General features: G+C 37.2%; 1 protein-coding gene across 1 annotated transcript; it reads right to left on the bottom strand.

Annotated features, from left to right (window-relative positions):
- Nucleotides 1-246: 246 nt before the first annotated feature.
- BRF1 (transcription factor TFIIIB subunit brf1) lies at nt 247-27,592 on the bottom strand. Its single transcript, XM_051216150.1, has 12 exons — nt 27,382-27,592; nt 27,300-27,347; nt 25,357-25,635; nt 22,745-22,957; nt 15,756-15,916; nt 14,818-14,950; nt 11,805-12,248; nt 10,740-10,808; nt 5,797-5,852; nt 3,077-3,161; nt 2,200-2,270; nt 247-1,194 (listed from the first exon to the last, which is right to left on the bottom strand). The coding sequence occupies exons 1-12, from the start codon at nt 27,470-27,472 to the stop codon at nt 622-624; spliced, it is 2,223 nt and encodes a 740-aa protein (XP_051073762.1). The 5' UTR covers nt 27,473-27,592; the 3' UTR covers nt 247-621.
- Nucleotides 27,593-27,971: the final 379 nt, after the last annotated feature.

The following is a 27,971-nucleotide window of genomic DNA, read 5'->3' as shown; positions in this document are numbered from 1 at the left end:
GTATAATTCTTATTCTTTCAAAGTATGGTCACTGATATCGCACACACATGGATGTGTGTAATTTGTTTAACCTATAATTTAATGTAGAAGGTGGAAAATTAGGAGGACAGAATATATCTATCATCATTACTGGAGTTAGATAGAACAAGTTATATACTCCAAAACAATAACTGTTATCTAAACATGATATGGTAATTAAAATAAGAACCAAATGAGTCAACACCCTAAAAATATCAGAACAAACAGTTGAAACAAATAATTTAATAATCTATAAAATAAATAGAAAATAGTTTAATAGAACAATAAATATTTAGAATAATCATTTATAAAATTAACATAATGACAGAGATGTGAAAAATCATCTTTTGGTTATTTTCAAAAGTAAATAAGTTGTATAAAAGAATTATTAGACGCTCAGATATTAAATACTAAAGTTAGAACAAAATTATGTATTGTATATGATAATATTTTACAATTCAATGAACAACATGTGAAATCAAATGCAAATAAGTAATGTAAACAAACAAACAAACAAGGGATATTTAAATACATAAATACACATATACTTATACATTTATATACACTCGGGATATTATTGCTGTTTAGTGATAAATCTATTAGTCACCATAATTCAGCACCAGTAGACCATTCTATATCATCATCCTCATCATCTATTCCATGACTATAATTAGGTAAATATGAATTATACATGTTGTTCTCATCAATATTTTGTTCATCTTCCTCTTCTTCTGCTTCATTGTCGTTCATCTCTTCAACTTCAAGCTTATTGTTGTTAGCATCCAAATCTTGAGCTTTTACTGCACTTTTATCATTATCGTTAACATTGGATAAAGTTTTTAAATTCGTAGAAGATGCAAGTGACTTGTGTTTACTGTTATCTCGAATATGCTTAGGTGATTTGAATAAATCTTTAGAATTATCATTATCACATAACGTGGATGCAAGTAGTGGCCCAGGTCTTGGTTCAGTGACAATGTCAACATCAGTCGCCGATACAGTTTTACAGCTATTATTGACCAAATCAACTGATGGACAGGTTGTTGAAAGGCCAACAACTGCTTCAAGTGCTTCGTAATTAATTTTACGAGATATCGGTTTTGCATCTTCTGTTCTGGGAAAGGCATTACGATTTGTTTTTGTTGATGCATAATTATTACGATTGATAGTCTTACGCTGTATGCAACAAATACAATAAACAAGATATTAAGTAGCGTTCGACAATCAAAAGCAAAATAAAATTAAAACAAAAATTATTCATTTTAGCATTGAATAAGTAAAACGCCAGAACAGTGAGAAATTAAAAATTCAGACGACAGCAAATAAGTCTTTACTGTTTAGAAATAAAGAAAAAAGGATAAATGACAATGAAGAAATTTAATCAATCTAACATATAACTGCTTTTCAATTAAAGCCCAGATAGGATAAGAATGTAGACGAAACTAAAAGCATTCTACACAATTCATATAGTATAGTATATTAAGACATGAACGGCATGTATTCTTCGTGTTTTTTTTTCAGAATTTAATTTATATTATCTAACATTTTTGATATTTATCACATAAAATTGAAAACTCTTTCATGACGCAAACGTCTAATTAATTTAAATCAAAACATCAACTATGAAATCAGAAATGCCCAGTTGACAAGTCAAAAAGTAAAGAAATCGAGAGGAATAAACATATCGAAAATATTAGTGCATAATAGCATAATGCGATACAATATTTTACTCGTTTGCCAGAATACATTCTATGAGCCACACTCTAAGTGCGAGGGCTAGTGATATTACCTGACTGCCTAAACAGAAGTAGGTAAAACAGAGTTCGAACTTAAGCTTAGTCTCTGAAAGTCAAACGTTCTAACCATTATCAAGAAACTGGTAGCCATGGATTAGTGATTACAGAACTGCACTTTGAACCAATACATAAAATATTAGAAGGCTATTCAATCAAATTTGGTTAAGGCAACCAGGCAATATCACAAGTCCACACAAAAAAAGTGTGTATTTAGTTAATAAACCAAAACATTACTACAAGTACTCTATACATACAACAGTCTTTGTAAATCGAATGCATTCATATGTATATATGTGTGTATGCAGCGAAAAACAATTCATAAGGATGTTCAAATGTATAACCAATAAATAAATCGCCTCGTTAACATGAAAACAAATAAACAAACCTTTTTAGAACCACCTTTAGTATCTTCGTGTTGTTCTTGTTGTTGCTTTTGTAATTTAGCTAATTTCCGTTCTGAATATTTTATAAAAAGAAAACAAATTGAAGATAAAAGGGGTTTTACAAAGAGATCACCTAATACACAACATTACATCAAACTGTAACCGTAAATCTTACTACATCTAGATTAAATGTGATGAATCAGTACAGAAGTGTACAACACAGAAAAACTAAATATGAAATAATCTTGTGTTAAACAATATTAGTAAAACCAAAGTTGTCAGGTTGTTTTCTCAGAGGATTACAGGTGAAACACATTGTTACTATCGATTTGAAATGGGTTTTTTTCAGTATGCTGGATGTTGATTCAACTAACACTAATGTTAACAATAATGATCATCCATAATAAGTGTAACAATTAAAATATTATAAATGAAATCTTCGATGAAGCTGCATATCATATTTACATTGAAATAAAGTGGTTAACTTGTATAGCTGAATAAGAAAACACAATTAAATACACACATAAAAGTGTGTACTAAACTTTACGCTTTAGTTACTTAATGATCGATAAAGGAATAACCCAGTTTCTTACATTGAAATGATAAAAAAAAGTAAATCAGATCTAGATGACGTGATGAATAAGAGGCAGTTGCTTAAATTACTCTATAGTTTTGTTTTTTAAGTCATGCATTATATCCTAATTTCTATATTTTCAGATGCTTTTATATCAGTAAAATGTCAAATTATGCTATGCATAAAGATAATATTCAATGTTGTACATGAATATATTATGTCCCTTATTTAGTTAGCAAGATGACTAATAATCTTTAGTTTGGAATTTGTGTTAATTCTTAAGTAAGAAAAAAATATTTACTTACTTCTTGACAGTTCCAGATGCTCTGCATTTGCTTTGAACCAAATAGCTGCTTTTAACATTATTTCTCTAGGTTGAAGTAAGTACTCCTAAAATAAAATAATACGATACGATAACCAATAATAAAACCTAACAATCAGGTCTTGATCGATTGAAGAGTGAGTGATCTACAACGTAATTCGCTCCAATTTCTTATGGTATTTTTTGTGTCAATATTTTGTACATAAACAAGTCAGTTTATTGCATGAAAAACCACTCTTTCAGCTAATAGCCTTGTGTTTGGTTCCAAATTATTCGGGAGCATAGGTTAGTAATTTGTTTACGTGAGCAGCTATCAATCAGCTACGTCGTGTCAAGAGAAAATCAGTTTATCATCTCGTAAAATTCTACCTCATCGGAAAACAAACTAGGAGTAACTTTATTCGTAAATTACGACTATAAATATATAGTAACAATTCACATACGATACTCTTCAGTACGTTAAAAGAATAGTCATAATCAACACAGAGGTCTTGCACGACTGTGGATTAGTGCAATTTGCTATAACCTATCGGTCCAACGAGATGAAGTTAACACGATAAATAGTAAGAGTCGAAATAATGAAGTAACAATGATAATAAGAATATGAGTTAAAAAGGAATGAATAATAGCTAGATTGTATATATTATTCCAATACAGTGAACGATTACATGTTTTTGTACTGTTTTTAGCTACACTACTTTTAGTGAAAGGGTTAGTGATAAGATCCAGTTGACCAAACTGGGGTGGGTTACAGAGAGAATTAAACATGTAACCCAATAGTTAAAATGTTGTACGACATAGCTTGTTACCGCATAGTAATTATTAACGCTCATCAAATAACACTTCAATCAACTACACAAAATGTCATCAATCTGATATTTCTTTTCACCAATCAGATCTTTAAATTATATACATCATCTTTATTTTAAGTGACCTATTAAAAACTCAAAATATATTGGATTTATAATAAACAATATCTGGGTAATTCCTGTCCACCGTATACTCACGTTAGGAAGAAAAAACCCAAGAAACATAGTACGGAGTAAGTAAAAGAAACAGAAAGAGAAATAACCAATATCAAACGAACACAATGGATAGTCAATGTTCAAGTAAACGGTATAATATTTGAAAAGTGAATGTGTTTTTTTCACACAATTATCAATTATCAGAATACTCTTTCATAAGGTTACACTTTTTTTAGTAGACTAACGCGGAGAATACCAATTTTTACAACGTTTTTATGGCAAAGATACCATAATAGGTTAATCACCTTGAAGGACTTCAGTATATCAACTTCATGTCCTGTATCAAGGAGATGTCTTGCGATGGCACTGTTGAATGCGTTCAATCCATTTAACCTTAAACTTTTCGGAATATGTTCTTTGAATCGGACGTAGGCTCTCCTTTCTGTTCTACCAATGTAACTGCTTTGGCAGATACATGTAAATTTGTATACACAGTTGGCGGTAACATGAAAGGGATACCTGTCGACTTTTGATTGTGTCAAAGAACATGTTGTTTTGGACAGGACAATCAATTTCGCTGCAGGATAAGTTCTTGTCAGTGAAGTTTTTAGTCTCATATTGGTTGATCCTGTGACATCGTCACCTTTGAATTGAAGTTGGATAAAAATAGGCTTTTTATTTGTTGTAATTTCTTAGGGCTTTTTATCTTCACGTTTGCCATATTTCTCAATAAATTTCAGTGGGTATCCGTTATTCTTTAAACATTTTTTAACATTCATAACTTCCTCTTCTAGTGTATCGGAAGTACATATTCTTTCTGCTCTGTGAAATATTTTTTTGACCAGTGCCTTTTTTTAACTGATTGGACAAAAGCTATTGAAATTGAGATAACTACCAATCCATGTGTCTTTCTTATAAACTGAACGTTGAACTGTACCATCCTTTCTTCTTTTCATCGCGATATCGAGAAAATGGAACTCGTTTTCTTTTTCATGCTTCATAGTGAAATGGATATTTGGATGGGCTTCGTTGAAAAACTGTAGCAGATTTATTGCATGTTGTTATTACATACGATGAAGGTATCATCAACATACCTCGAATAATACGTCATTTCATCAATCACTCGTTTGAGTTTGGTTCTTTCGAGGTTAGCCATGAAAATATCTGCTAGGACAGGACCTAACGGACTTCCCATCGCTACACCGTCGGTTTGTTTGTATATGATATCATTGAACTGGAACTGAACATCTTTTGTACAAATGAGTAATAGTCGTTTGAATTCTGGTACTGGTACATAAATCATTGATTTCAATTCATATTTTCTTTATTACCATTAATCTATTTTCATGAGTTCTAATCACTATTCCAATGTTCTGGAACTTTCCCTCTCTAACTTTATTTATTTATTCGAATCAAACATTTTATGAGCTCATTAACTCTATTTGAATCTTCGCTACATCATGATACACATGTATTGATCCTTAATCACACTTTTATGTATAAGTACGTCAATATCTGTAATAATTTGAATTTCAAATAATTTAGGTTGTAAGCAGCTGATGAGAACCTAACGAAATAAAATGAATCCATATTATTCTGCATCAATCTTTGTTCTTGCTCTCTTTATGTAAATAATATTAACTTGTGACCAAAATTAATTTTCAGATAAAAAGTTAGAAAACCATAGAAAATAGAAAACATTTTTCGTTCAGTTAAAAGAAATAATGATAATACTCACTCGATCTAATTCTTCATCATCAATATCTTCAGTATACAAAGTATCATCATCTTCGACTAGAAATACACAACAACACGATGATATCAATGAAAAGACTAATAATTATTATTTTGAATTGTAACAAACCGAAACAATATTGACATAATTAGTTACTATGTTGTTGCAGCTCTTTAAAACTACTATAATAGTATGAGATATATTAGTTAGCAGTAACATAATGATCCAAGTTAGATTGTAATTTAAAAGATCACATTTACTTCACTATTTTACCAATTGACCCCCACCCCCTTCAAAAAAATTTAATTGATAAATATCAATAAACGAATAGCTAGTTAGTATGTTAGCCCAAATTGACGTTAAAGGATTTAAAATAGGTGACAATTCGATCACTCAGTATTTTTTATCTTACAGTTTTTCTTCCTGTAAAGAGAAAATTTAAGATCTTTTATTTGCAATAACCGAAAACTGATTCACGTAGAACAGATAGGTTTATTTATTTATTATTTATTTGAACACATAAATATTGGTACAAGAGGGCACCAAATATGTATGCGCGACACAAAACAATGAGAATGCGAAGAGAAAAAAAAAGGAACAATAACGAGTAGATTAGTGTAAGGTAGTATAATAATTATAGTAATAATGGAGGAAACGGAAAGGTACAATCAGAAATCTTTCAGTTAGGGAGGAAACAACCATTTTTTTATGAAGAAAGTAAAAGAAGGTTACAGCACGATAGCCACTGGCTTCTATTCTGAGCCATATCTGATAACGTCTCTAGACACTGTGTAGCACCATCTCTCGGAACCCAGCTAGGGAGTCGTGAAGGACCGACAGAAGCCAGCCCTATGCAGCTTTCTTTCATACCACGACACCATGTCATACACTGACCACCTCTCCGCTTTCTCCAACCAGCCCCAGAGTCGGCAAATAATGCACGACGTGGAATTCTCTGGGACGACATTCGTAGAACATGTCCAAGCCACCGAAGTCGGTGTTTCAAGATGGTGACATCGATTGCATTATCATCTCTGTGCCCGAACACACGATGCCGAACCTCTGCATTACTGACATGGTGTTGCCAATGGACGTCAGCAATCCTTCGGAGACAGCGATGATCGAACACAGAAAGTCGTCTAACGTCCTCAACTCGGAGAGACCAGGTTTCACAAGCATAGAGCAGAACTGATCTCACCGACGCGTTGTAGATCCGACCGTTTTCAGCCAGACTAACATCACGAAGGCGCCAAAGATGGCCCAGATTGGCATAAAACGCTCTGGCTTTCACTGTATGTGAATTGATCTCATCACCCACGCCACCACCAGCACTTATGCAGCTACCCAGATACACGAACTTCTCAACTACTTCTATCTGCTCACCATTCAGAGTGAGTACAGGATTAGAATCCTTCCAGTCTTGTAGAAGTACTTTGCACTTAGAAGATGCAAGGTACATACCATACCTACGGACACTGATTGCCAACTGATTAAGTGCGGATTGCATGACTTGGGCATTATCGCACAGTAAGACAATATCATCCGCATACTCAAGGTCGAGAAGTCTTTCTCCAGGCAACAGATCCACACCACCATTACTTACATCCATCAGAGCTGTTTCCAGAATGTCATCGATGGCAAAGTTGAAGAGGAATGGTGAGATTGGGCAACCCCACCTAACCCCACTGCTCGAATGGAACAATGGAGAGAGGTGGTTGTATGCCCTCATTCTACCTGAAGTGTTTGTATATAGGGCCTTTAAGATGTTAATAAACTTCTCAGGCACACCCTTCTTCAATAGACAATCTCAGAGAACAGTCCTGTCGAACGAATCGAAGGCAGCCCTGATGTCAAGAAACACTACGATTGTTGGCCTTCGAAAAGTATGACGGTGTTCTAACATTTGGCGGAGGGTGAAGATATGATCAATACATCCTCGACCAGAACGAAACCCAGCCTGCTCCTCGCGAGTCAATCTTTCTCGGGTTTTGAACAACCTACGAAGTATGATGGAAGCCAATAGCTTGGACGCAATCGGAAGTAGACTTATCCCCGATAGTTGTTACAGGAACGACGTGAACCCTTTTTAAAGATAGGGACAACTATCGACTCATTCCATGACGTTGGTACACTCTCTAGTTCCCAAACCTTTGTAAACAACGTCGTCAATTCCTTAGTCAGAGAGTCACCACCATCTTTAAAAAGAGCCGGAGGTAAGTCATCTGGGCCAGGTGATTTGTAACGCTTCAAGATTTGGAGTTCCTTGCGGACTTCCGCCTCATTTGGTGGATCAATCGTCACCGGCCACGGAGGGCAGGACAGTCCGACCGATGTTGCCGGAGCAGCAGGCCAGTTGAACTGCTTTTCGACGGATTCTGCTCATCGTCCAAGACGTCGATGGATGTTAGTGATTGGCATCCCGTCATCCTCACAGATTATTTCGCTCACACCAGACTTCTTGCTGACAGTGGATCGGATGAGTTGGAAGAGCTTCCGGTAATTACCAGATGCAGCTGCTGCTTCCAGCTCATTAGCACGCTCCGACCACCAGGCTTCTCGGTCCTTACACAAGCTTTCCTCAATTTCATTACGTAACATCCTTCGTTTGTGATCAAACTCACGGTCACCCGGAGTAGACCGACGGGTTTCAATGAGTTGTAAGGAACCTGAAGAAACCCAGTGCTTATAAGTGGGACGATTCGCGAACCTACAAGTGACTTTACCCGCCATTTTCATGGTGTCATGCAATTGCAACCAATGCTCATCCATACTTTTCGATGGAATGGTAGCTAGCCTAGAAGCTAGCTCGGTTCGATACTCACTTCCAACAGAATTTGCAACCAACTTGCTAATATCAATCCTTTGGTGGTGGTCACTTCGTTGGCCACTGAAAAGTAAGGTGAGATTGGCGCAAACTAGGGCATGATCAGAGTCCAGATAGGTACTCCAAAAGGAGCGGCAGTCTTGTACACAACCACGCCAGTGGTAGCTGATCGCGATGTGATCAATCTGAGTCCAGGCTTGAGATGCAGAGGGAGGACGCCAGGTGGCACATCGGCGATGACTGTGCCGTAAGTTAGTGCTAGCCAGAAACAGGTTGTGGTCTGTGCACAGTTGCAGTAGACGGTCCCCGTTATCTGTCCTGCGACCAACAAGTCCCCATCGGCCACCTAAACGACCCTCTTCTGTGCCTAGACACCCGACCTGAGCATTCAAGTCTCCGGCTAGTACTACAATATCTGTCTGACCTGCTTAAGTGTGCGAACATTGAAGGCAGCCAGTTTGAATGGTGCACGTGGTTTCTGAAAAACTGCTTCAGTATTCGTATTCGGTGGTAGCGTACAATTTCCAAACAGGCAGTGACTCGAGAGCGTAGTAAATAATAATAATAATAATAATAATAATAATAATAATAATAATAATAATAACGTGAATCGTTTGACTGGTAATCGAAGCAGGAATACTATTTTCCGTAAGTATTATCATTTCATTCTGTTTGTGTGTCGGCTGTGATGCTATCCGGGTGCCCAAACCGAATCAGGTGGTTTTCTTAGGGGCCACACCTGGAGCCTTTGACCCTAAGGTCTGATCCACAAGGCAGTGGAGCATCGTGAGGAGCTGCGGTCTCATGGTAGCCAGTGACCAACGATTGGTTCATACGCTATTTGTTCCCGCAGGACACTGGGGCCCATGTGCACCATTGGTTTGGGATCCGGTTAAAGCGCCGGACATTCGCTTTTCGTCCCCTCATTTTCGTAAACAACACCCCTGACACGAGAAGGCAATGAGTAGGACTTCCCTGGCAGAGGCTGTATACGCGTGGCCGTGTGAGAGCATTTCGAGAGGGAGGGCGGGCCCACCCCACTCTCGGCCATACCAGGGCATTTGTTATGTTATGTTTTTTATTAAACATATATATATATTTATATATATAGTCAAGATCAAAGTATGAAAATGATGATCTTCACCTTTTCAACTAAAACAACTTTACGATATCACCATCTAACACTGTTAACATCCTATAAAATGTTTGGGACAAATTACACACAATATAGATGGCAGATGAGAAACAAAGGTAAATTTCTACTGTCATTTAAACAATCTTCATAATAGTATTTCACAACAGAAACAGCGACATTAGACCGTATTGTTAGAAGAGGATCTTAATCAGTCAAACGCGACGTAGAACCTGGAACACGTGTACATTGGATCGGATTGCCATACTTCATTACCACAGCACGATGAGATCATCAGAGCAAATCTCAGAGTAAAGGTATAATCAGTAATAATGATGATAGAAAAGATTAAGTATCTAAGACGATTAGGGAAAATATAAATTAGTGAATTGATAAAGAACTTGTGAGGAATTTAAAAACGTAGAATCTAAAAAAAACAATAAATGAATGCACCTGCACCGCTGTGAACGATTCTGAGCCATGTCATTCAAGGTTACTAACCATCTGTTACTATAATCACACAGACCAGAATCAGGTAAACTGCACCTAGCCACATGACTCCGTCTAACAGTCAATGTCTTCATGGATTGACGTGAGTCCTGGATTTGGTTGCCCCTAGCCTTCTTCTATCCAACTTCTACATCAATCACCATCGCGCGTCAATGTAATCAGTGGGTGGGCATACGTAACACATATTAGAAAAGTATCTGACAAGTAAGAAAATACGATCGAGTAGTTATTGGAAATACACAGGCTGAGAGGTTGAGGAACGAGGGAGGTCATTGTTATTATTGGCGAAGCACAAGTTATTTGCATGCACTTAAACCTTTTAGTATATTCAATTCACATTATATTCTCATCTGACCAATGTCGTCCACTAAGACCAATCAAATTACTTCTATATTATGGCATGATATAAAATGAGCGTTAACCATTCAAAAAAAGTAGTCAAATGTAATAATAAAACAAATGATGAAATGACCTACATACCTTTATTTTCTTTCTTTGTAGTAATAGTTGCTGATGAAATGAAAACCGGCAATTTCAAGCCCGTTGTATCTGTTAACAAGCAAAAAGAAAGACGCTATGGAGGTTTTCTATTATTTGATTAGACAAAACTTTGGCTATTAAAAGCGATGAATAGAATGTTAATCGATAGGTGAAGGCAATGATATGAAACCGAATGATAGCTACGCACGAGGCCGATTAATTTTCGCTCAGGCACCAGAATGATTGGAAATCGAAGACAAGACCACTAGCCAGATCAATCGTTTGTCATGTAATAAAATAACATGCTTATATATAGAATAACAGCGCAAAATAAACGTGATAAAATGCCACAAACAATTGGAGGAAATTAGTTTATAGGTTATTCATTCCCTAATCAATGAAGACCTGACCGTCAGGCTTGATATCGGGCATCATATCGAAGATTTTTTATGGATCTCATAAACACTGTAACTCAACAGTAAATAACTTATTGAAAAATCATTAAAAAGTTAGCAATTTATATATATATATATATATATATATATATATATATATATATATTACTACAATTATTGAAATAATGTCAGTGACTTTGGAAAGCTAAATAAATATGAGATTTATTTTAAAATGAATAATTACACGGAACGAAAATTATGAAATGACATTCAGATTAAATGAGTATATATGCATCGATGTCCATTATTATAATCTAAGATCTCCAACCAAAAAGGTTATGATTATATCCCAGATCATAAACAGAAAGTCTTCATCTCCAAACAAGCTCTAATTTGTAGTTTCATTAAATCACGACAAATCTTTGTCCACCATCCCGCTCCTATTCACAATCTACTTCGGAGTCGAGATAGGTTGTGAGTAAACAAGCATAAAACGTATCTCAACAATTTTGCCCAATGAATGTCCACGGGTTAAATAATCGAATTATCAATTCCAATTACCCTACGTTTTAAATAAACAATAGTCAATAGGTATTTCCATTACTACTCACATCAGCCTACAGTCAAGTTCAAAACTATATCAAACTTAAACAGTATAAATAGGACTTACCTTTTGATTTTGTTTCAGTGATGCTTGTTTCTTCAATGTCAGATGGTTTAGAATCAGCATTTTGTATTATTTGTTTTTGCTCACTACTTACGGAAGCCAAATTTCTATGCTCTTCAGCTTCGGCCAAAAGTTGACACATTTTAGTACCAGAATGTTGAGTTAAAATATGCAAATCTTCAACACAACTATCTAATAATTCTGGTTCAATTAAACCATCTAAGACATCACGTAATATTCCACGAACTTGACCAGTTTTAGATTGATTCAAAACATTATCAACTGTAATAGGTGTTGTTGTTGTCGTTGTCGTAGTACTAGTAGTAACTGTATTGCCACAATCAACACTATTATTAGGTAACTTTTGTAAGTCATTTAGAAGTTCAAATGTTTTGAGTGAATCTGTCTCAGCTAGTAAATGGTGTACACCCTTGGAGCAACCAACGTCTGAATATTAGTGAAAATTAAGACAAAAAAATAGGATTGGGATTCTTTTTTAAAAATATATATAGGTAGATATTACCTAGCAAAACTACCAGCCAACAACGTCACATTAAGATATGTATCATGATTATATCGACACGTAAACAAAAAGTGATGATATCAGAAAAAAGCGTATAAAATAAAGTGTAAAATGGTACAATTAATGCGAAATATAAAACATACAACGTTTCATTTGAAATTCAAAAAGAATATTTTCACTTATAAAACATCTAGATAAAATCAAAGGACTCTAAAATAACAACATTTACAATCCTATAATAAGTGACAAGATACAGGAATAAACAAGTACTATTAAATAACAGGTATCTAAGGAAAAATATGCTTCTTATTGCAAAGTAACTGAATCTAAAGTAGTTATCCTTTTGATGTGTACACATCACAAACTCCAATACTTAATATCACCCTTACATTACAAAATAATTAGTAAAATGCTACCAAAATAGAGGAAAATTAGCAAATAAGTAAACATTGATGGCGTATGCATTAAATCAGATAGATTAACTGAGTTACAGCCAGAAATACTACAAAGACTAGACAAACGGAACTAGATAAGGTGATTTGAGAATAACGCCTAACGGTTTGAAATACAATAAGTTGATATGACGAATTATGAAATTTAATGCATTTACAACATCTGTTCACATAACACACAAAACATGAAACATTATATGATAAGTTTGATAAGTGAATATATCGAAATTAACTAAGGATACTTTCAAATGATGATGACTATTGGTAAGTTGTATTATGAAAAAATTCAGACAAAATGAAAATGTGTTGGCTTCCCCATTTACCAAAACACGACACTTTATTAGGTGATTAACAAAGACTTGAAGAATTGACAACAGTTTTATGGGTTGCGAAACGATAATTGGTCAGCATTGAGTATCTCAATCACCGCTTCAAATTTCATATTGGACTTTATTAACTGATTTTCGACTGCTATTCCACTACGAAAACACTAACATCAAATACAATTTGAGTCCTTGCATCATGGTGATATTTGAAGTATGTGTTAGTGGTTTGTTTCACAAAGTTATATCATAACGATGTTCAAATACCTTCGAATTCTCTAATACACCACGTGGTGGCGAAACTCTATCCTCATTCTCACACACACTTACGAAGTCACTTCCTTACATACCCTAGTACGGCCGAGAATGGAGAGTCAGCTCTCTCGAAATGCCCTCACATGGCCACACATATACAGCCACTGCCAGCGAAGTCCTACTCACTGCCTTCTTGTAGCGGGGGTGTTGTTTAGGGATTTGAGAGAACGAAAAGCGGTTATCCGGCGCTTTAACCTAGTCGGTCGACACGGATGGTTCACCTAGGAAAGTTGGAAAATCCTGATTCCAAACCAATGGTGCACATGGGCTCCAATATCCTGTAGGAAAAATGGCGTATAAACCTAATGTTAGTCACCGGCTACCAAGGGACTGCATCTCCTGACGTTGCTCTACTGCCTTGTGAACCAGACCTTTAGGTCGAAGGCTCCAGGTGTGGCCCCCTAGGAAAACCACCTGACTCGGTCTGGGCACCCTGGCAGTATCACAGCCCACACACACATCAAGTGACTTGTGTGGCGCATATGTATTCGGTGCCCCTTTGTACCAATATTTGTGTATTCAAAAAAGTAAATAAATAACTCTAAAGAAGCCCCTACTAGCTGCCTTTACTTGACATTGGTATCTCGTTAAAAAAGATAGAGTGAAAGGGAACGTATGCTACTTAAACAAGAATGGTCAGAAGACAGTCCATCTGCAATTTATTAAGCACTAAAAATCCCGCAGTGAATGTTAACTCTAGAAACGTTAAATGATTACGTGGCATTAGATATAGTCACGACGTTATTCTGAACATAAAATATCGAATGTAAAAATATTAAGTTTGAGCAGTCTTACTCCAAACTTTCGAAACGATCTGTCACTGCTTAGAACACTACAACCCTATATTCAATCTTCAATATTTCCGAGATACCGTTAACACACGATCTAAGTCGCCCTGAGATCAAACAATGTATGTTTGATCACAGAAGAGATATTTCCATCTTCAAACACGGGAATCGATAGATTAGACAATATTTAGCCATATTATCCGAGCAGATTAATACTATTTACTACTTGTTGACGCTGCATAGAAATATGGAAATACAGTCACTTTATGGTATGGAGTTAGTTAGTATATCACAAGTACATTGATGGAGATTTACAGATAATGAAACTCATCTGTTCGGGATGTTATACTACAGAAATCATAAAGGAAGCCATAAGCAAACGAGTTACGGTTTTCCTCTGTATTCTAAATAAAAAAATCTCTAAACTGAACGAAATCTAAATTTGTTGAATTCGCTTATTTTTTACTTTCATTAAATGCTTTTCTTTAATGTACGTCTTTAATAATAAGAATATTTTATCTTGTAAAGCTCATACACTAGCATCTTTTTGTACCTAGGATTTTTGTTAGAAATAAAGTAATGGTTAATTAACTATTTGCTTTCAGGTTAACTTACCTATTTTGGAAAGTTGTGAAGAAATAGTACGTGCAGTATACTTTCCAGCCAGTTTTTGTAATTCACTATCTATACGACGTTCTAATTCTGATATTTCCATAGTAATACGAGCCATCGTTCCCTCTGACATACTCTAAGTATTTGAAAAAACGAGTTAACAGATTTGATTATATATATATAGTTCTCTGTTTGGTATCTAAAAGGTTTTATCCATTCCCAGACAATGGAAATTATATCAAACCGAATATAAGTCTGATGAGTTCTTGTTACCGTGACGTCCATTTACTCTGGTAACCTAAGCGCAAGAAGACACAGAAAACTAGTAACAAATAACAAAATGTTAGTGTTAACAACCACACACGATTGCATCCCTTTGCAGATCTAATAAACAATTTATGAGTATAGCGTGGGATATTTAGAAGTTGTATTACATAAGTATTTGTTACGTACGGAACAACTAGCTCTTAGAGTTGAGAAGCTAAGATAAATGAATGCTCAGTGCTTATAAACTGCTGAGGGATATAGTGAATTTGTGTAGGCGTTCAAATAAATAATTAGCATAGCCTACGGGATCAAAAGTACGGTATCCAACTCAGTGGAGCGGATTTTGAGTTTCCGAAAGTAGTTTAAAAATTCCAAAATAGAGACATAGTTTTTTCTTAATGGGTCATAGTCATTTTTCCACGAAATAAAACATTTACAACGGGCTTACTCTTTTATTGAATTGGTGACTTAGTGATTAGGGCACTCAAATTTCAACCGATAAGATACAAGCTCCAACAACCTCAAGCATTTAGGCTTGGAAAGCCGGGTAATACTAATGTCCGTCATGAAAATATCGTGACCTAAAGTCGAGTATATAAACCTATACTTAGGCGGTGAGTAACATTATTACCAATATATTCTTTGTTGAACAAAGATGAAAGATGTTAACTTACTTTTATCTTCTCATCTTCCTGTTTCATTGAAGCAACAAATGCTGGTGGGTCTTGTTCCTCCGTATAATCAACTGAAAAAAATGCTTCGATGCTAAGAGCAGATGATGGAGTGCGACCAAATTCTTCTAAACGCTTCCGAGCAGTACTTTGGCTTATTCGAGCTAAAAAAACAGCCAGACAATTATGAGTAGATTCCACTAAAACTTTGTTTGAAAAACAGTCAGCCGACTGAAATCAACATGAAACTAACCAGAAAATGATAAAACATTTAAATCATACTCTAAGAAAGGTATTATCGGGTAAAATGCACATATACATAATTATGTAACTTTACGCTCTGGTTTATAAGGTTGGTAAAATTTATGAAAGCGAAGAAATTTCATTTGACTGTAAGGGACAAATACTTAGGCAGGGGAAAATCAATTTCGTTACGTAAAATTGCACACTGCATTTGTAAAGTGTGAAGATAATGTATTAAACGCACTATTTGCACATTTTTTCAGTTGTCTATAGACTAAATCGTTATTACTCCGACCGATCTCTGTTTTTCTTCCTCCTCTCTTTACTTTCCTCTTCTGACGGTTAGAACTCTGCCTCGAGTTCCTGCTACATACGACTTATATCTGTTCAGTACATCATTTTACAAAACGTTTTGCATGTGAAAAACTAATGAACATCCCTGTGTCTACATACGAACACCACCAGTATATCAGTCAGATACAACGTACGACCAGGCACATATATGCATTGGTTCAAGTTGCCATACCTCATTAGCACAACAAGATGAACACAAAATTCACAGAAGCAGTTACTTCAGTGGTAGTAATATATAAAAAAAAAGATTGCATATAAGGACATAGTACAGGAATGAAGAATTAGTTCGTAGAAAGAAAGATATGTGGCAATTTTAATCTCATGATTTAAGGGATGACAGGGAGTGTATACACCGACGCCACTGTGATCGACTCTGTGCCATAACACCCAGTCTCCAACCATTGTCAACCATAGTCACACGGACCCCAAACAGGTTGTCTGCATCTACCAACATACTTCAGATCAGAAGTTAGTGACTTCAAAGACTGATGCCACGTTTTATATTGGCTGCCACTAACTTTCTTCCAACCATCCCCAACACCGGTTAGCATTGCACGTCGTGGTAATCAGTGTTCAGGCATACGTAACACGGTCCAACTATCTCAGTCGATGAAGATTCACAACCTAATCAACTGATTTACCATCATTCCCTGATTCCCTGTGTCTAACATCACTTTTACTTACCCGGTGATCCCAGCAGATGCGAGCAACATTTCTAAGGCATCTGTGGTCAAATACTAGTAGCTTACTAGTATCTTCTACTCTTAATGGTCACGTTTCGCATCTGTAAAGTTGAAAAGAGTGAACTACCGCGCAGTATACTCGTCTCTTAATTGCTAGATGAGTATCTCCCCTTCGCCATAGGTGACGTAAGTTGGCAAAAACCAAACGAGCTTTCTGAATCCGTGAAGAGATTTCGTCAGACACCAACTCATTAGGGATGATCACACTTCCAAAATAAGTGAAGTTGTCAACGCGTTCGACTACTTCACTCCCTATCCTTAATTCAGGTGTTGACGAAGGCCAGTCCTGGAGCAACAACTTGCTTTTAGAGGGGGAGAAACGCATTCCAAACTTTCTGGCATTGTTGCTCAGTGCTACCAAAAGACACTGCGTTTTATCAGATTCTTCACCGAACAGGACCTTTTCATCTGTGTATTCTAAGTGGACCACCTAGTAAAAGATCAATATCCGAAAATTCGGTCGACGAGAACGTTATTTACAGCAGTGGGTCCATGGTGAAGTTGAACAAAAATGGAGCTAGTCGGCAGACTTGTTGGACACCACTCGAGGTTGACTGTTCAAAAACCTAATGAATGGAGAATATGTAGTTGATGCAGCCACGACCAGGTCTAAATTCAGCCTGATTTTCTCGTGTTTGCAGTTCACGAATCCTGGTCAGGCGCCCGATAATTATTGAGGCTAGTATTTTAGATTCTACGTTAGTCAAACTAATCCCTCCATGGTTGTCACAGGATGATTTTGACCCCTTCTTATAAATTGGGACAATCAGTGATTGCGACCAGTCAGATGGGATTACATGCAACTCCCAGATTTCAGCTAAAATATTAGTTAACGTGATCGCCAAAACTAGACCACCATTCTTAAAGACCTCTGAAGTCAATCCATTTGGACCAGCTGCTCTTCCTCGTTTCAGACTAGCTATAGCCTTCTGAACTTCAGATAGAGTCGAGGGACCTACTTCAATTTTCCATTTCGGGCTGTTTGGAAATGGTGGGTAGTTGCAGAGTAGCTGAAGGCCAGCTGAACTGCTCCTTAGAGTGTTCCGCCCATCCTTCTAAACGTCTGAGCTGAGAGCAGTTAAGTATCGTCTTTTTCCGAGGTCATGTCAATTACACTTGACTTTTTTTATTCCAGTTCCTTTTATTAGTCTGAAAAGCTGTCTGGTGTTATCTACAGCCGCTGTCTTTTACATCTCTTTTGCTTTCGTTGCCCACCACTGTTCACAGTCGTTACTTAGACTTTCGTACTTCGTTTATCTGGAAGCCCTGATTCTGCTTCCCGTGGCCTCGCCGGCGTAGGTATAGCATTGAGTCCTAGGGCAGAACCAGCTCTCTTAGACTGGATCCCAGTAGACAGTCGTTTGTGCGCTGTCCGACTGAACGGAACAGTAAGGATCCGAAAAGATAGGGACACTCATCGTTGCCTCTTCGTCGTCTCTGCCTATTCTCCCACTGACTGCAGAGCAGATGATGTAAAAGATGAGTTTTACAGAAGGCTTTCCGACCTCAGAAAAGCTAGGCGCTCTGATGTAGTAATAGTGGCTGGTGACTTTAATGCTCAAGTAGGTAAACTAAGCGATAGGGAAAGACACCTTGGTGGATCTTATAGCATCGTGGCTCAAAGGACAGATAATGGCGACCGTCTGTTGCAGCTATGCTCAGATAACCGCCTGTGTCTTGCAAATACTAACTTTAAGTACGGTAAACCACAAGGTTAGGGAGCAACACTGGGTCTCAGCAGCATCTATCGCACTGATAGATGCTCGGAAACTCATTCCACCTGGCTCTGAACATAATGAAGAGCGGAGTCAGCTTAAGCGCAAGCTGACAAGAAATCTACGCAATGATCGTGAACAGTGGTGGGTAGCGGAAGCAAGAGAGATAGAAAAGGCAGCGGTAATAGGTAATAGCAGACAACTGTTCAGACTTGTTAAGGAAACCGGGATTAGGAACCCGATTGTTAGCGAAACACTCTCAGAGAAAGATAGACATATTATACATTCTCAATCCAGGAGATTGTATCGATGGGCAGAACACTTTAGGGGTCAGTTCAACTGGCCGTCAGCCACTCTTCGGTTTCCCACGATCTCCAGTCAACCTGAATGGCAAGTTAATGTAGGTCCTCCGACTCTTTACGAAGTTGAAAAAGCTATAGGAAATCTGAAGCGAGGGAGAGCAGCAGGCCCTGACAGGTTTACTCCCGAGATTTTTAGGGATGGTGGTCCAGTATTAGCGGTGAGATTAACCGAGGTCTTAGGTGAAATCTGAGAACTGGACGTAATCCCATCTTATTGGTCTCAATCACTGATTGTGCCAGTCTATAAGAAAGGACAAAAGTCCTCTTGTGACAATCACAGAGGAATCAGTTTGACTAACATAGTGTCTAAAATATTAGCTCCAATCATACTTTGACGCCTAACCAAAGCTTGTGAAGAAGAGACTGGTTTTCGATCTGGACATGGTTGTATGGACCAGATCACTGGTCTTGAGTGTTGTTAGAGGTATGAGAACAGTTATCACTTTCCGGTCGCCCACACCGTGGGAGGGTTGTTCTGGAGGTACCTGAAAAGGAAATTGGATTAGAGGTGGTCTTAGTGACCTGAGAGCGTGACCGCAGTAACCATGGGACAACTGCTTGAGGTCGGTCACACACGACCTTTTTATTGGTATTTTTTGAATTAGCTCCGTACTTGTTGAGACCTCACCGCCGGAGATGGATATCCGTGGGATAAGATGAGGTGTGTATTTTTAGGGTCAACCTTTTCTAACCCCGCCTCTCTTTGTTGGAAGGCAGCATCGCTGTCATGCTGGTTGTATGAAAAAACACTTTACTGGTGTCACACCTCTGTACAGTCAGCAGTACGACTTCGTCTTCGGACATTGGGTTTGTTGCTTTTAGTCTTACCGCTCTTCAAACGACTTGTCTAACATGGTAGGACCTTGAGGAACGGTTGTTCCAGCCAGTATAACTCGGTTGCTTCATCTCGATAGGCAAGCCCGACCACCACGTCAAGGTAGCAACAACGGTCGGGTATGGACCAGATATTCACACTACGTCAGGTTCTAGAACACAGACATACATTCAGACGCCCCACAATCGTAGTATTTCTTGACCTTAAGGCGGAATTCGACTCTGTTGATCGTAAGGTTCTATGGCAATGTTTGTCACTGAAAGAAGTACATTAACCTTGTAAAGGCTCTCTACTCGAGCACAACTGGTAGAGTGAGAGCTTATGGCGAACTGTCATCAGAATTGATTACCTCAAGTGGTGTTCGTCAGGGATGCCCACTCTCTCCATTCTTGTTCAACTTTGTCGTCGACGTACTTTTGGAGGTAACACTTTCCTCGTCTAGATTTCCAGGGGTTGAACTTCTACCGGGAGCTTCACTTGTTGACTTAGAATATGCTGATGACATAGTTCGATTTGGTGAAGACGCTGACAAAATGCAGAGTCTTCTGACCACTCTAAGCAACAATGCAAGCGTGTTCGGAATGCGATTCTCCCCCTCGAAATGCAAAATGTTGCTTCAGGATTGGGTTGCATCGACACCCAAACTAATGATAGAAAGTGATGTAATTGAGCGCGTCGATCGCTTCACTTATCTTGCAAGTCTCATCAGCTCTTGTGGTCTGGTGTGTGACGAAATCTCAGCACGGATACAGAAGGTTCAACTAGCTTTTGTCAACTTGCGTCATTTATGGCGTAGGCGAGATATCAGTCTATCAACTAAAGGACGTGTTTACTGCGCAGCAGTCCGTTCCGTCCTACTTTATGGCAGTGAAACATGGCCGTTAAGAGTAGATGATGTCCGTAGGTTACTAGTATTTGATCATAGGTGTCTTCGAAATATTGCTCGTATATCCTGGGACCATCGAGTAAGTAATGCAGTTGTTAGGAAACGGTTACTAGGTAAGGATGGCAAATCGATTGATGAAGTGGTGAAACTTCATCAGTTAAGATGGCTGGGACACGTGGTATGTATGCCCAACGACCGACTGCCTCGTTGTGCGATGTTCAGTGGTAAAGAAGTAGGTTGGAAGAAAGTTAGGGGTGGCCAGACCAAAACATGGCACAAGTTCATGAAGTCACTGACAAGTGGACTAGGTCAAATCGGTAGGTGTAAACTACCTGGTTGGGGACCGCGAGATGATAGCAACCGATGGTTAGAGACCCTGAATGACATGGCTCAAAATCGTTTGCAATGGCGCAGGTGCATCCACTCTTTGTGTTCTCCCAAATTCTAATCTTCTGAATTCTTCATATCCCTTTTTTCTCTTTCCAAATCTATTGGACTGTATTATACTCCTTGAATAACATCTTCAAACCCTATTTTTTCTGATAACAGCTTATAATTTTACTACACCTAGCACTACAGGATTTGAATAGACCACTGCACCTCTGTGCTAATGTGGTGTGGCAACTCGAACTGATGTACGTACGTACGAAGTTCTACGTTGTTACTGACTGACTTAGACTTTCGTTTAACCTAGATGATTTTTTTACGCTCTTCATCGGGTTCAGAGCCTGATGAGTTTACTGGAATCTATCACTGCAATAGACTTTGCAGAAATTCACTGGTTTTTCGTGACCCTTTGCTTCAAGTCATTAATAGATGTCGCTGCTCTTTCCACAGCTGCTTGAATATCTTTCCAAGCAACATCTGGGTCAGTCTAGTTTTCAGAACTACCTAGGTGTGACCTCAGTTGTTCCTAGAATCTACTTTTGGCTTTCTCATCGTTGAGTTCAACTCCAATAGGTCTTCTTTGTGTAGCTTTTCTGCGCTCAGTGAGACGCAAACAAATGAATGCTCGTATTAAAGCATGATCAGAGTCTAAACACGTACTCCAAGACGAGCGGTAGTTTTCTATCGAGCCTCTCCAACGATGACTGCTGAAAATATGGTCTATTTGAGTCCGTCGTTGGTCTGGTGTAGGTAGTCACCATGTTAAGCGGTGTCTCTCCTTATGCTTAAAATTGTTACCATATATATATATATATATATATATATATATATATATATATATATATATATATATAATATATATATAATATATGAATATATATATGAATATATTGATATCTGCAGGATTTAAGTTGGTACATCACATTTCAGACTCGAGCAATAAATTTACCTGAAGCATAAATTAAGTAATGTGATGGAAAATTGGGAAGTTTTCAATGTAATGACACCATATTATTTTTTATCTTAAAACTGCTAAAAATAAGACGAATCGTTTCTATGAGTGTTAATGTTTATATGGTCGAATTCTCAGTTATTTATTAATTCCGAAGAAATGGACCAAAATAAGTCACGAAAAGTCAAAAATTTTCATTTCCATTTATTGCAATATCAGAAATATATCATTACTTTATTATTACTACTCTAACCAACGCTAAGTTTGGTTGAAATCATCACGCCTAACCTGGGTGATAATACGAAACTACTATGTGTATCAACCTAGAATCAATAACATGAAAGATTAGATCATTGACTTAATTGACAAACTTTTACATAGACCACGAATTTAAATTTAAACTAATGAGACCAAGTTCTCGCAGTTAGAAAATATGTGCTTACTGTACCAATAAAGTTGACGTAGAAAAGAAAAACTGCAAGTTATCAAAAGGCATCAATATTGATTATACATACCAATTCGAGCTACGTCCTCTTCTGTTCTATTGAATTCATGAATGCGAGCAGCAACAAGTAGCGCTGCTGCAGCCAATCCACTGGGTCTTCTACCAGTAGCGATCCAATCTTTTTTCATTCTTTGTAGTAAACGCATAGCAGTTGTAGCAACTGCTGACACCTTATCTCCAAACTCTAGCTGGCTAGCGAAACGGTCGATATATATACAAGGATCTAAAAAGACAACATACAAATACCGTTAGGCTAAAAATAGACATATGACAAACGAGCACTACACGGAAATTTAATACAAGTACGAAAAAGGGTTACAGTTATAATTTTACGCCAAACATTTGTGCTTATTCGATGAAACTTTTTGGATTAACTACTCTTATAATAGGACGAAGCTTCAGTGAGACAGCTCAGTGGTCGACTCGACTTCCAATGAAATTTGAATCCCTTTAGCTACTTCTATTTAAGTATTCAAAGTGTTAGAAAAAACACACGCAAATGTGGTTCAAAGATTGTACTTGGTAAATTAGTTATATTGCGTGAAGTTTCTGAATAACTCTGGAAATTAACAAATCACAGACGCATCAGAAAGCCTTAGGAAAATACAAAATACGGAAGGGGTAATAGCTATGCATTCCTATTTCAACATGAGTTTGTAGCTTGAACGTTTAAGTAACAAGCTTCTGATTGTTGATTCATGACCAAACCAAGTTTATCAAAATAAGCATTCCCCAAATAAAAAAAAGCAATTACAACCTTTTAGAGGTATATATTCAGTTACGAAGCTACTTTGTTTCTTGTGTGAAACAGACACATATGTCATAGGCATGAGAGGGGAAAAGAAAATAGGTGGAGAGCACTGAAATGCTCACGGAATATAAGGAACGTGGATCTATTTAACTCTTTGCGAAACCTTAAAAATATGTCGCCTGTGGTCCGTTGTCATTAATCTCGACGACCCTGTCTAATGAGTAGATATTATTTATTTATTTATTTATTTGAACACATATATATTGGTACACGAGTGCGCCGAATATATATGCGCCACACAATGAGTAGATATCTATCTATACGATTCTCTGTAGCTTCACGGAATCGCGAAATGTCTTAGTCTGACCACAACTTAATATAATTTATACAGTACATATTTTACCACATTTATTTGCTTTATATCAACTCAACCTTTTGTGAGGGCTGATGGTACTACCTAACTATTCAAAATGAAGTATATGGAAAAGGGTTGAAACCTGCTAAACACTAGTTGGGAGTTCTGCACTCTAACCATCAAGTCACGAAAACTTTCAGGGTTACGACCGAATCTGACCTTAGTTCTACAAACGCAACTCAAACATTATGGGCAGTTTGACTTATATGGTGCATATAGCCAGACGGTACATATCGACTGCGTATATTGGTTATTAAAAAAGCCCAACTACACGTGCTATGTTCAGTGGTATAGGAGTAGGTTGGAAGAAAGTTAGGGGTGGCCAGACCAAAACATGGCACAAGTTCATGAAGTCACTGACAAGTGGACTAGGTCAAATCGGTAGGTGTAAACTACCTGGTTGGGGACCGCGAGATGATAGCAACCGATGGTTAGAGACCCTGAATGACATGGCTCAAAATCGTTTGCAATGGCGCAGGTGCATCCACTCTTTGTGTTCTCCCAAATTCTAATCTTCTGAATTCTTCATATCCCTTTTTTCTCTTTCCAAATCTATTGGACTGTATTATACTCCTTGAATAACATCTTCAAACCCTATTTTTTCTGATAACAGCTTATAATTTTACTACACCTAGCACTACAGGATTTGAATAGACCACTGCACCTCTGTGCTAATGTGGTGTGGCAACTCGAACTGATGTACGTACGTACGAAGTTCTACGTTGTTACTGACTGACTGACCAACTACATGTTCAAAGTGTGTTAAGGTAACATATCTTTGAAATAAATGTCACCTTATTTTGGGGACAGTAAGTGGTCAGTCAAAACAAAGATTACCACCTTGAGTTTAACTCGTTGGAACATGCTGAGAATGACAGGAAATCAGCATTTATCGGAAAACGTCACCTCTAATCCCTCAGAATATTTTAGGAAGTTCCGTTTTTACTTATCAGAAAAGTAAAACAGGAGATCTGAGGTACTCTAAATGACATGGTAACTTTGTTTACAGAACGAAGACCACCAGAGTATGAGCGCAAGCCTTGAATTATCTGAGACTTATAGTACAAAATTGGGGTGGAGTGGTAGCTTAGTGGCTAAAATGTTCGACTACTAACCACTAGGTCCTAGATTCCAACCCCGCTACCTGTACCTTGGTTCAGACAACCGGCAGTAGCCCTAACGTCAAATGCAGCTCATACCGAAGTACTCAGTATACGAGTTAGTAAAAATTTTTAGAACTATGTATACAATGATCACTGTGTAGTGGCTCATATAGTATTTTTACTCATTGGTGCAGACCGGATTCTATCGACTGAGTTGCAATGTAACCTCTAGTTTCAGTGACTAAATATCGCATGTGCTATGTTCCGATGTCGGCAATGGAAAAATTATAACTCATATTATAGAAGGTTTCAACAAAAAGCAAATCTTGGCTAATTGGTTATTTAAAACTAACCCATTTCTGGTATTGCTAGATTTAGTCGCTTCTTCAAGTCTGCATAAACACGACCAAGGACGTAAACATTAACACCCACTGCATCGCTCAGGTCTAGTAACATCAAATTGACACGCAACTGGCGAGCTGCTAAATAAATACAACCTGCAGCAACTGTAAAGGCACTGCGACCTCTTGTTAGCCCACGAAAAAGTGCGCTTTGATAATAACGGAAGGCAGATACAGCTGTGTCATTGCCTAGGCGTAACTGGCCACAAATAGTGTCAATCCTTCGACGAGCTACAACAAAGTTAGGACAGTAATTACAAATGTATACAAAACAGAATAAGATTACTGGCAATGAAAATATTCGTCGCCTGAAACTAGCATATTATTATTTTAAAAAGTGTATTTGGCCGATTAAGTCATTTATAACCCAGCATATAATAATAACAACATGGATTAAGGAAATCCATCTACCGAATCCGTGTAACTCACTAAAATATCGCTCAGACATCAGAAAACGTTCTACAAACCAGATACAATGTAGACTGGTAAAATAATTACATTAACTAAAAAACAAACACTAATTGGTGAGTTTTTTGAAAAGTTGAAGTCTGTTGAGGAACTCATTATAATTATAAATCAATAATAGTCATCTAGTCATATGATTTGTGAAAAAAACACTTAATTTTGTACAATTTCATTTTAGAACGCGATTGAGGATGTGGACCACCGACTACTACCATTTCTGAGTCAGCCCAGCGATTAACGCGTTGGCAACTTGAGCGATATGTACTAGGTTTAATTCTCAATGTAATGATCAATATAGAGATTAAGGTAGATCAAATAAACAAGATCAGAAGTACATCCTGAATCCCACTGTTAGCCACAATTTAAGAATGTTAAAATTTGGTATGACTAAAAAAGACAAGTCTCGTGATTTGGCAAGAATGTCCTGGTCCAAGTTGTCATGTCTCGTGTACCATAGATTGAAAGTGAACTGGAGGACAAGCAAATATTTGAAAGTAACAATACTTCCAACAAAAGAAGAAACGAAATGAAAGATAAATAATGAGTGTGAGTCCACAAAATAATTTATTAATATCACTTAGTTTTCAACTATTATTTACAGTCAACTTGCGGACTACAAGCAGAAGGCCCGCACTGTTGGCGCGGTATGATGATACAGAAAACTTTTGACCGTATGTTACTCATATTTTAATCATGGGCTTATGAATGGTAAACAGTTCAAATACTAAATACTTTAAAACATTATAGTGAGAAAAAAATTATTAATGTAACCTCAAGATTGGCAACGTTTCAAGCCAATATGAGTGAAGATAATTATGAATTATTACACAGTGTTTTTACAACTGGACTGATCATTGCTTCAATTTACTGTGTCGAGAAAAAAGGTAAACATACAACCACGAATCATAAGAATCGAAAGAAGTGACGAAGTGAATAAACAGGAACAGGTGAATAATAATTAATAATTTTCATGTTTCGCATAATGACTTCAACTAACTGTGTAGAACAATTAATAAAGTTTTCAGATTTTAAATTGCTATTAGTTGTTTTCAAAACAACTTTTGAAGTTGAGTGCGATGTGAAATCGTAATGTGTTTGCTTCAAAGTTTTAGGCAATCGAATTTTGACCACCTTAAGACCAGCCGAAAACTTCAGTAGATATAATTAAATTATGATATCCAGTGACATACAGCAAAAGCGGATTAGAGGGAACTATCCAGAATACAAGCTAACAAGGATAAGTCCACGAGCGGTAAATCATTACAAACGCATTTAGCTAGCGAGGTAAGACCGATGGATTCATCTACTGGTTTATAGAAGAGCTTCAGACAAGCTTAGAGGAAATAAAAAATCTGCGATGAAGCCGTTTCAAATCATAATAACTATTTGTAGTCTGAATCTCCAACTGCTACGGTGAAGCTCGGACTCACCTTTATTTTCTGTTGCCTGTCGTGACTCCTTGAAATTTCCTGCCTGACCTAAAGAATGATCAAACGAAGTAGTTGAGCATACTTTCGTCTGAGACAAAACGACCGACTGCAGCACACTGACCAGTACCGGTTTCGACAAATTCCACTTCCGATGCAATAACATTTTCTCCCATAACCATCCCACAGTCGGAACATATTAAGTCAGCCCGTGCGCGATCTTCCTCTAAATTAGAGCAACCACAGTTTTTACACTTCATTGTCGTAGCGCTATTACTGGAATACGCGCGATCATCTACTGAGAAAGTAACTGCTGTCTAAATATTAAAGATTCAAATAGTCAAATATTTCGTATGCTCTTTCGTGTAGAACGACAAATAAATTCCAAACATCGACTTTTGTTCCGTAACCCTCACTTTTTGAAGAAGTTAATGTGCTTCATGCAAGTTTGAATATGTATTACTTTTCTCATTAAACGTTATTATCTCTCAAAACGTAATGTTAGCGAGGGGTAATTGTGCTAAAATAAAATCTATTTCAAAGCTTCTGAATCTAAATGGTTAAAAAAACTTGGACATTAATGGGGTGGACAAAATCATGGGACTGCTGAGAAATCACAATCGGAGGTCGGATTCGTGTTGGTTAATTTACTTCTTGAATAATAAACCTCATATT

The sequence above is a fragment of the Schistosoma haematobium genome, chromosome 1 (assembly GCF_000699445.3).
Source record: "Schistosoma haematobium chromosome 1, whole genome shotgun sequence".
Taxonomy (NCBI): Eukaryota; Metazoa; Platyhelminthes; class Trematoda; order Strigeidida; family Schistosomatidae; genus Schistosoma; species Schistosoma haematobium.
Note: the sequence above shows the minus strand (reverse complement) of the source record. Positions and strands in the feature narration are given on the sequence as shown.

Coding starts and splice junctions, on each gene's coding strand:
- BRF1 (XM_051216150.1), bottom strand. CDS start 27,472: ATGGGAGAAAATGTTATTGCATCGGAAGTGGAATTTGTCGAAACCGGT. Junction 22,958..25,356: donor TCTAGCAATACCAGAAATGG/GTTAGTTTTAAA, acceptor TTGTCTTTTTAG/ATCCTTGTATATATATCGAC. Junction 3,162..5,796: donor ATGATGAAGAATTAGATCGA/GTGAGTATTATC, acceptor ATTTTATTTTAG/GAGTACTTACTTCAACCTAG.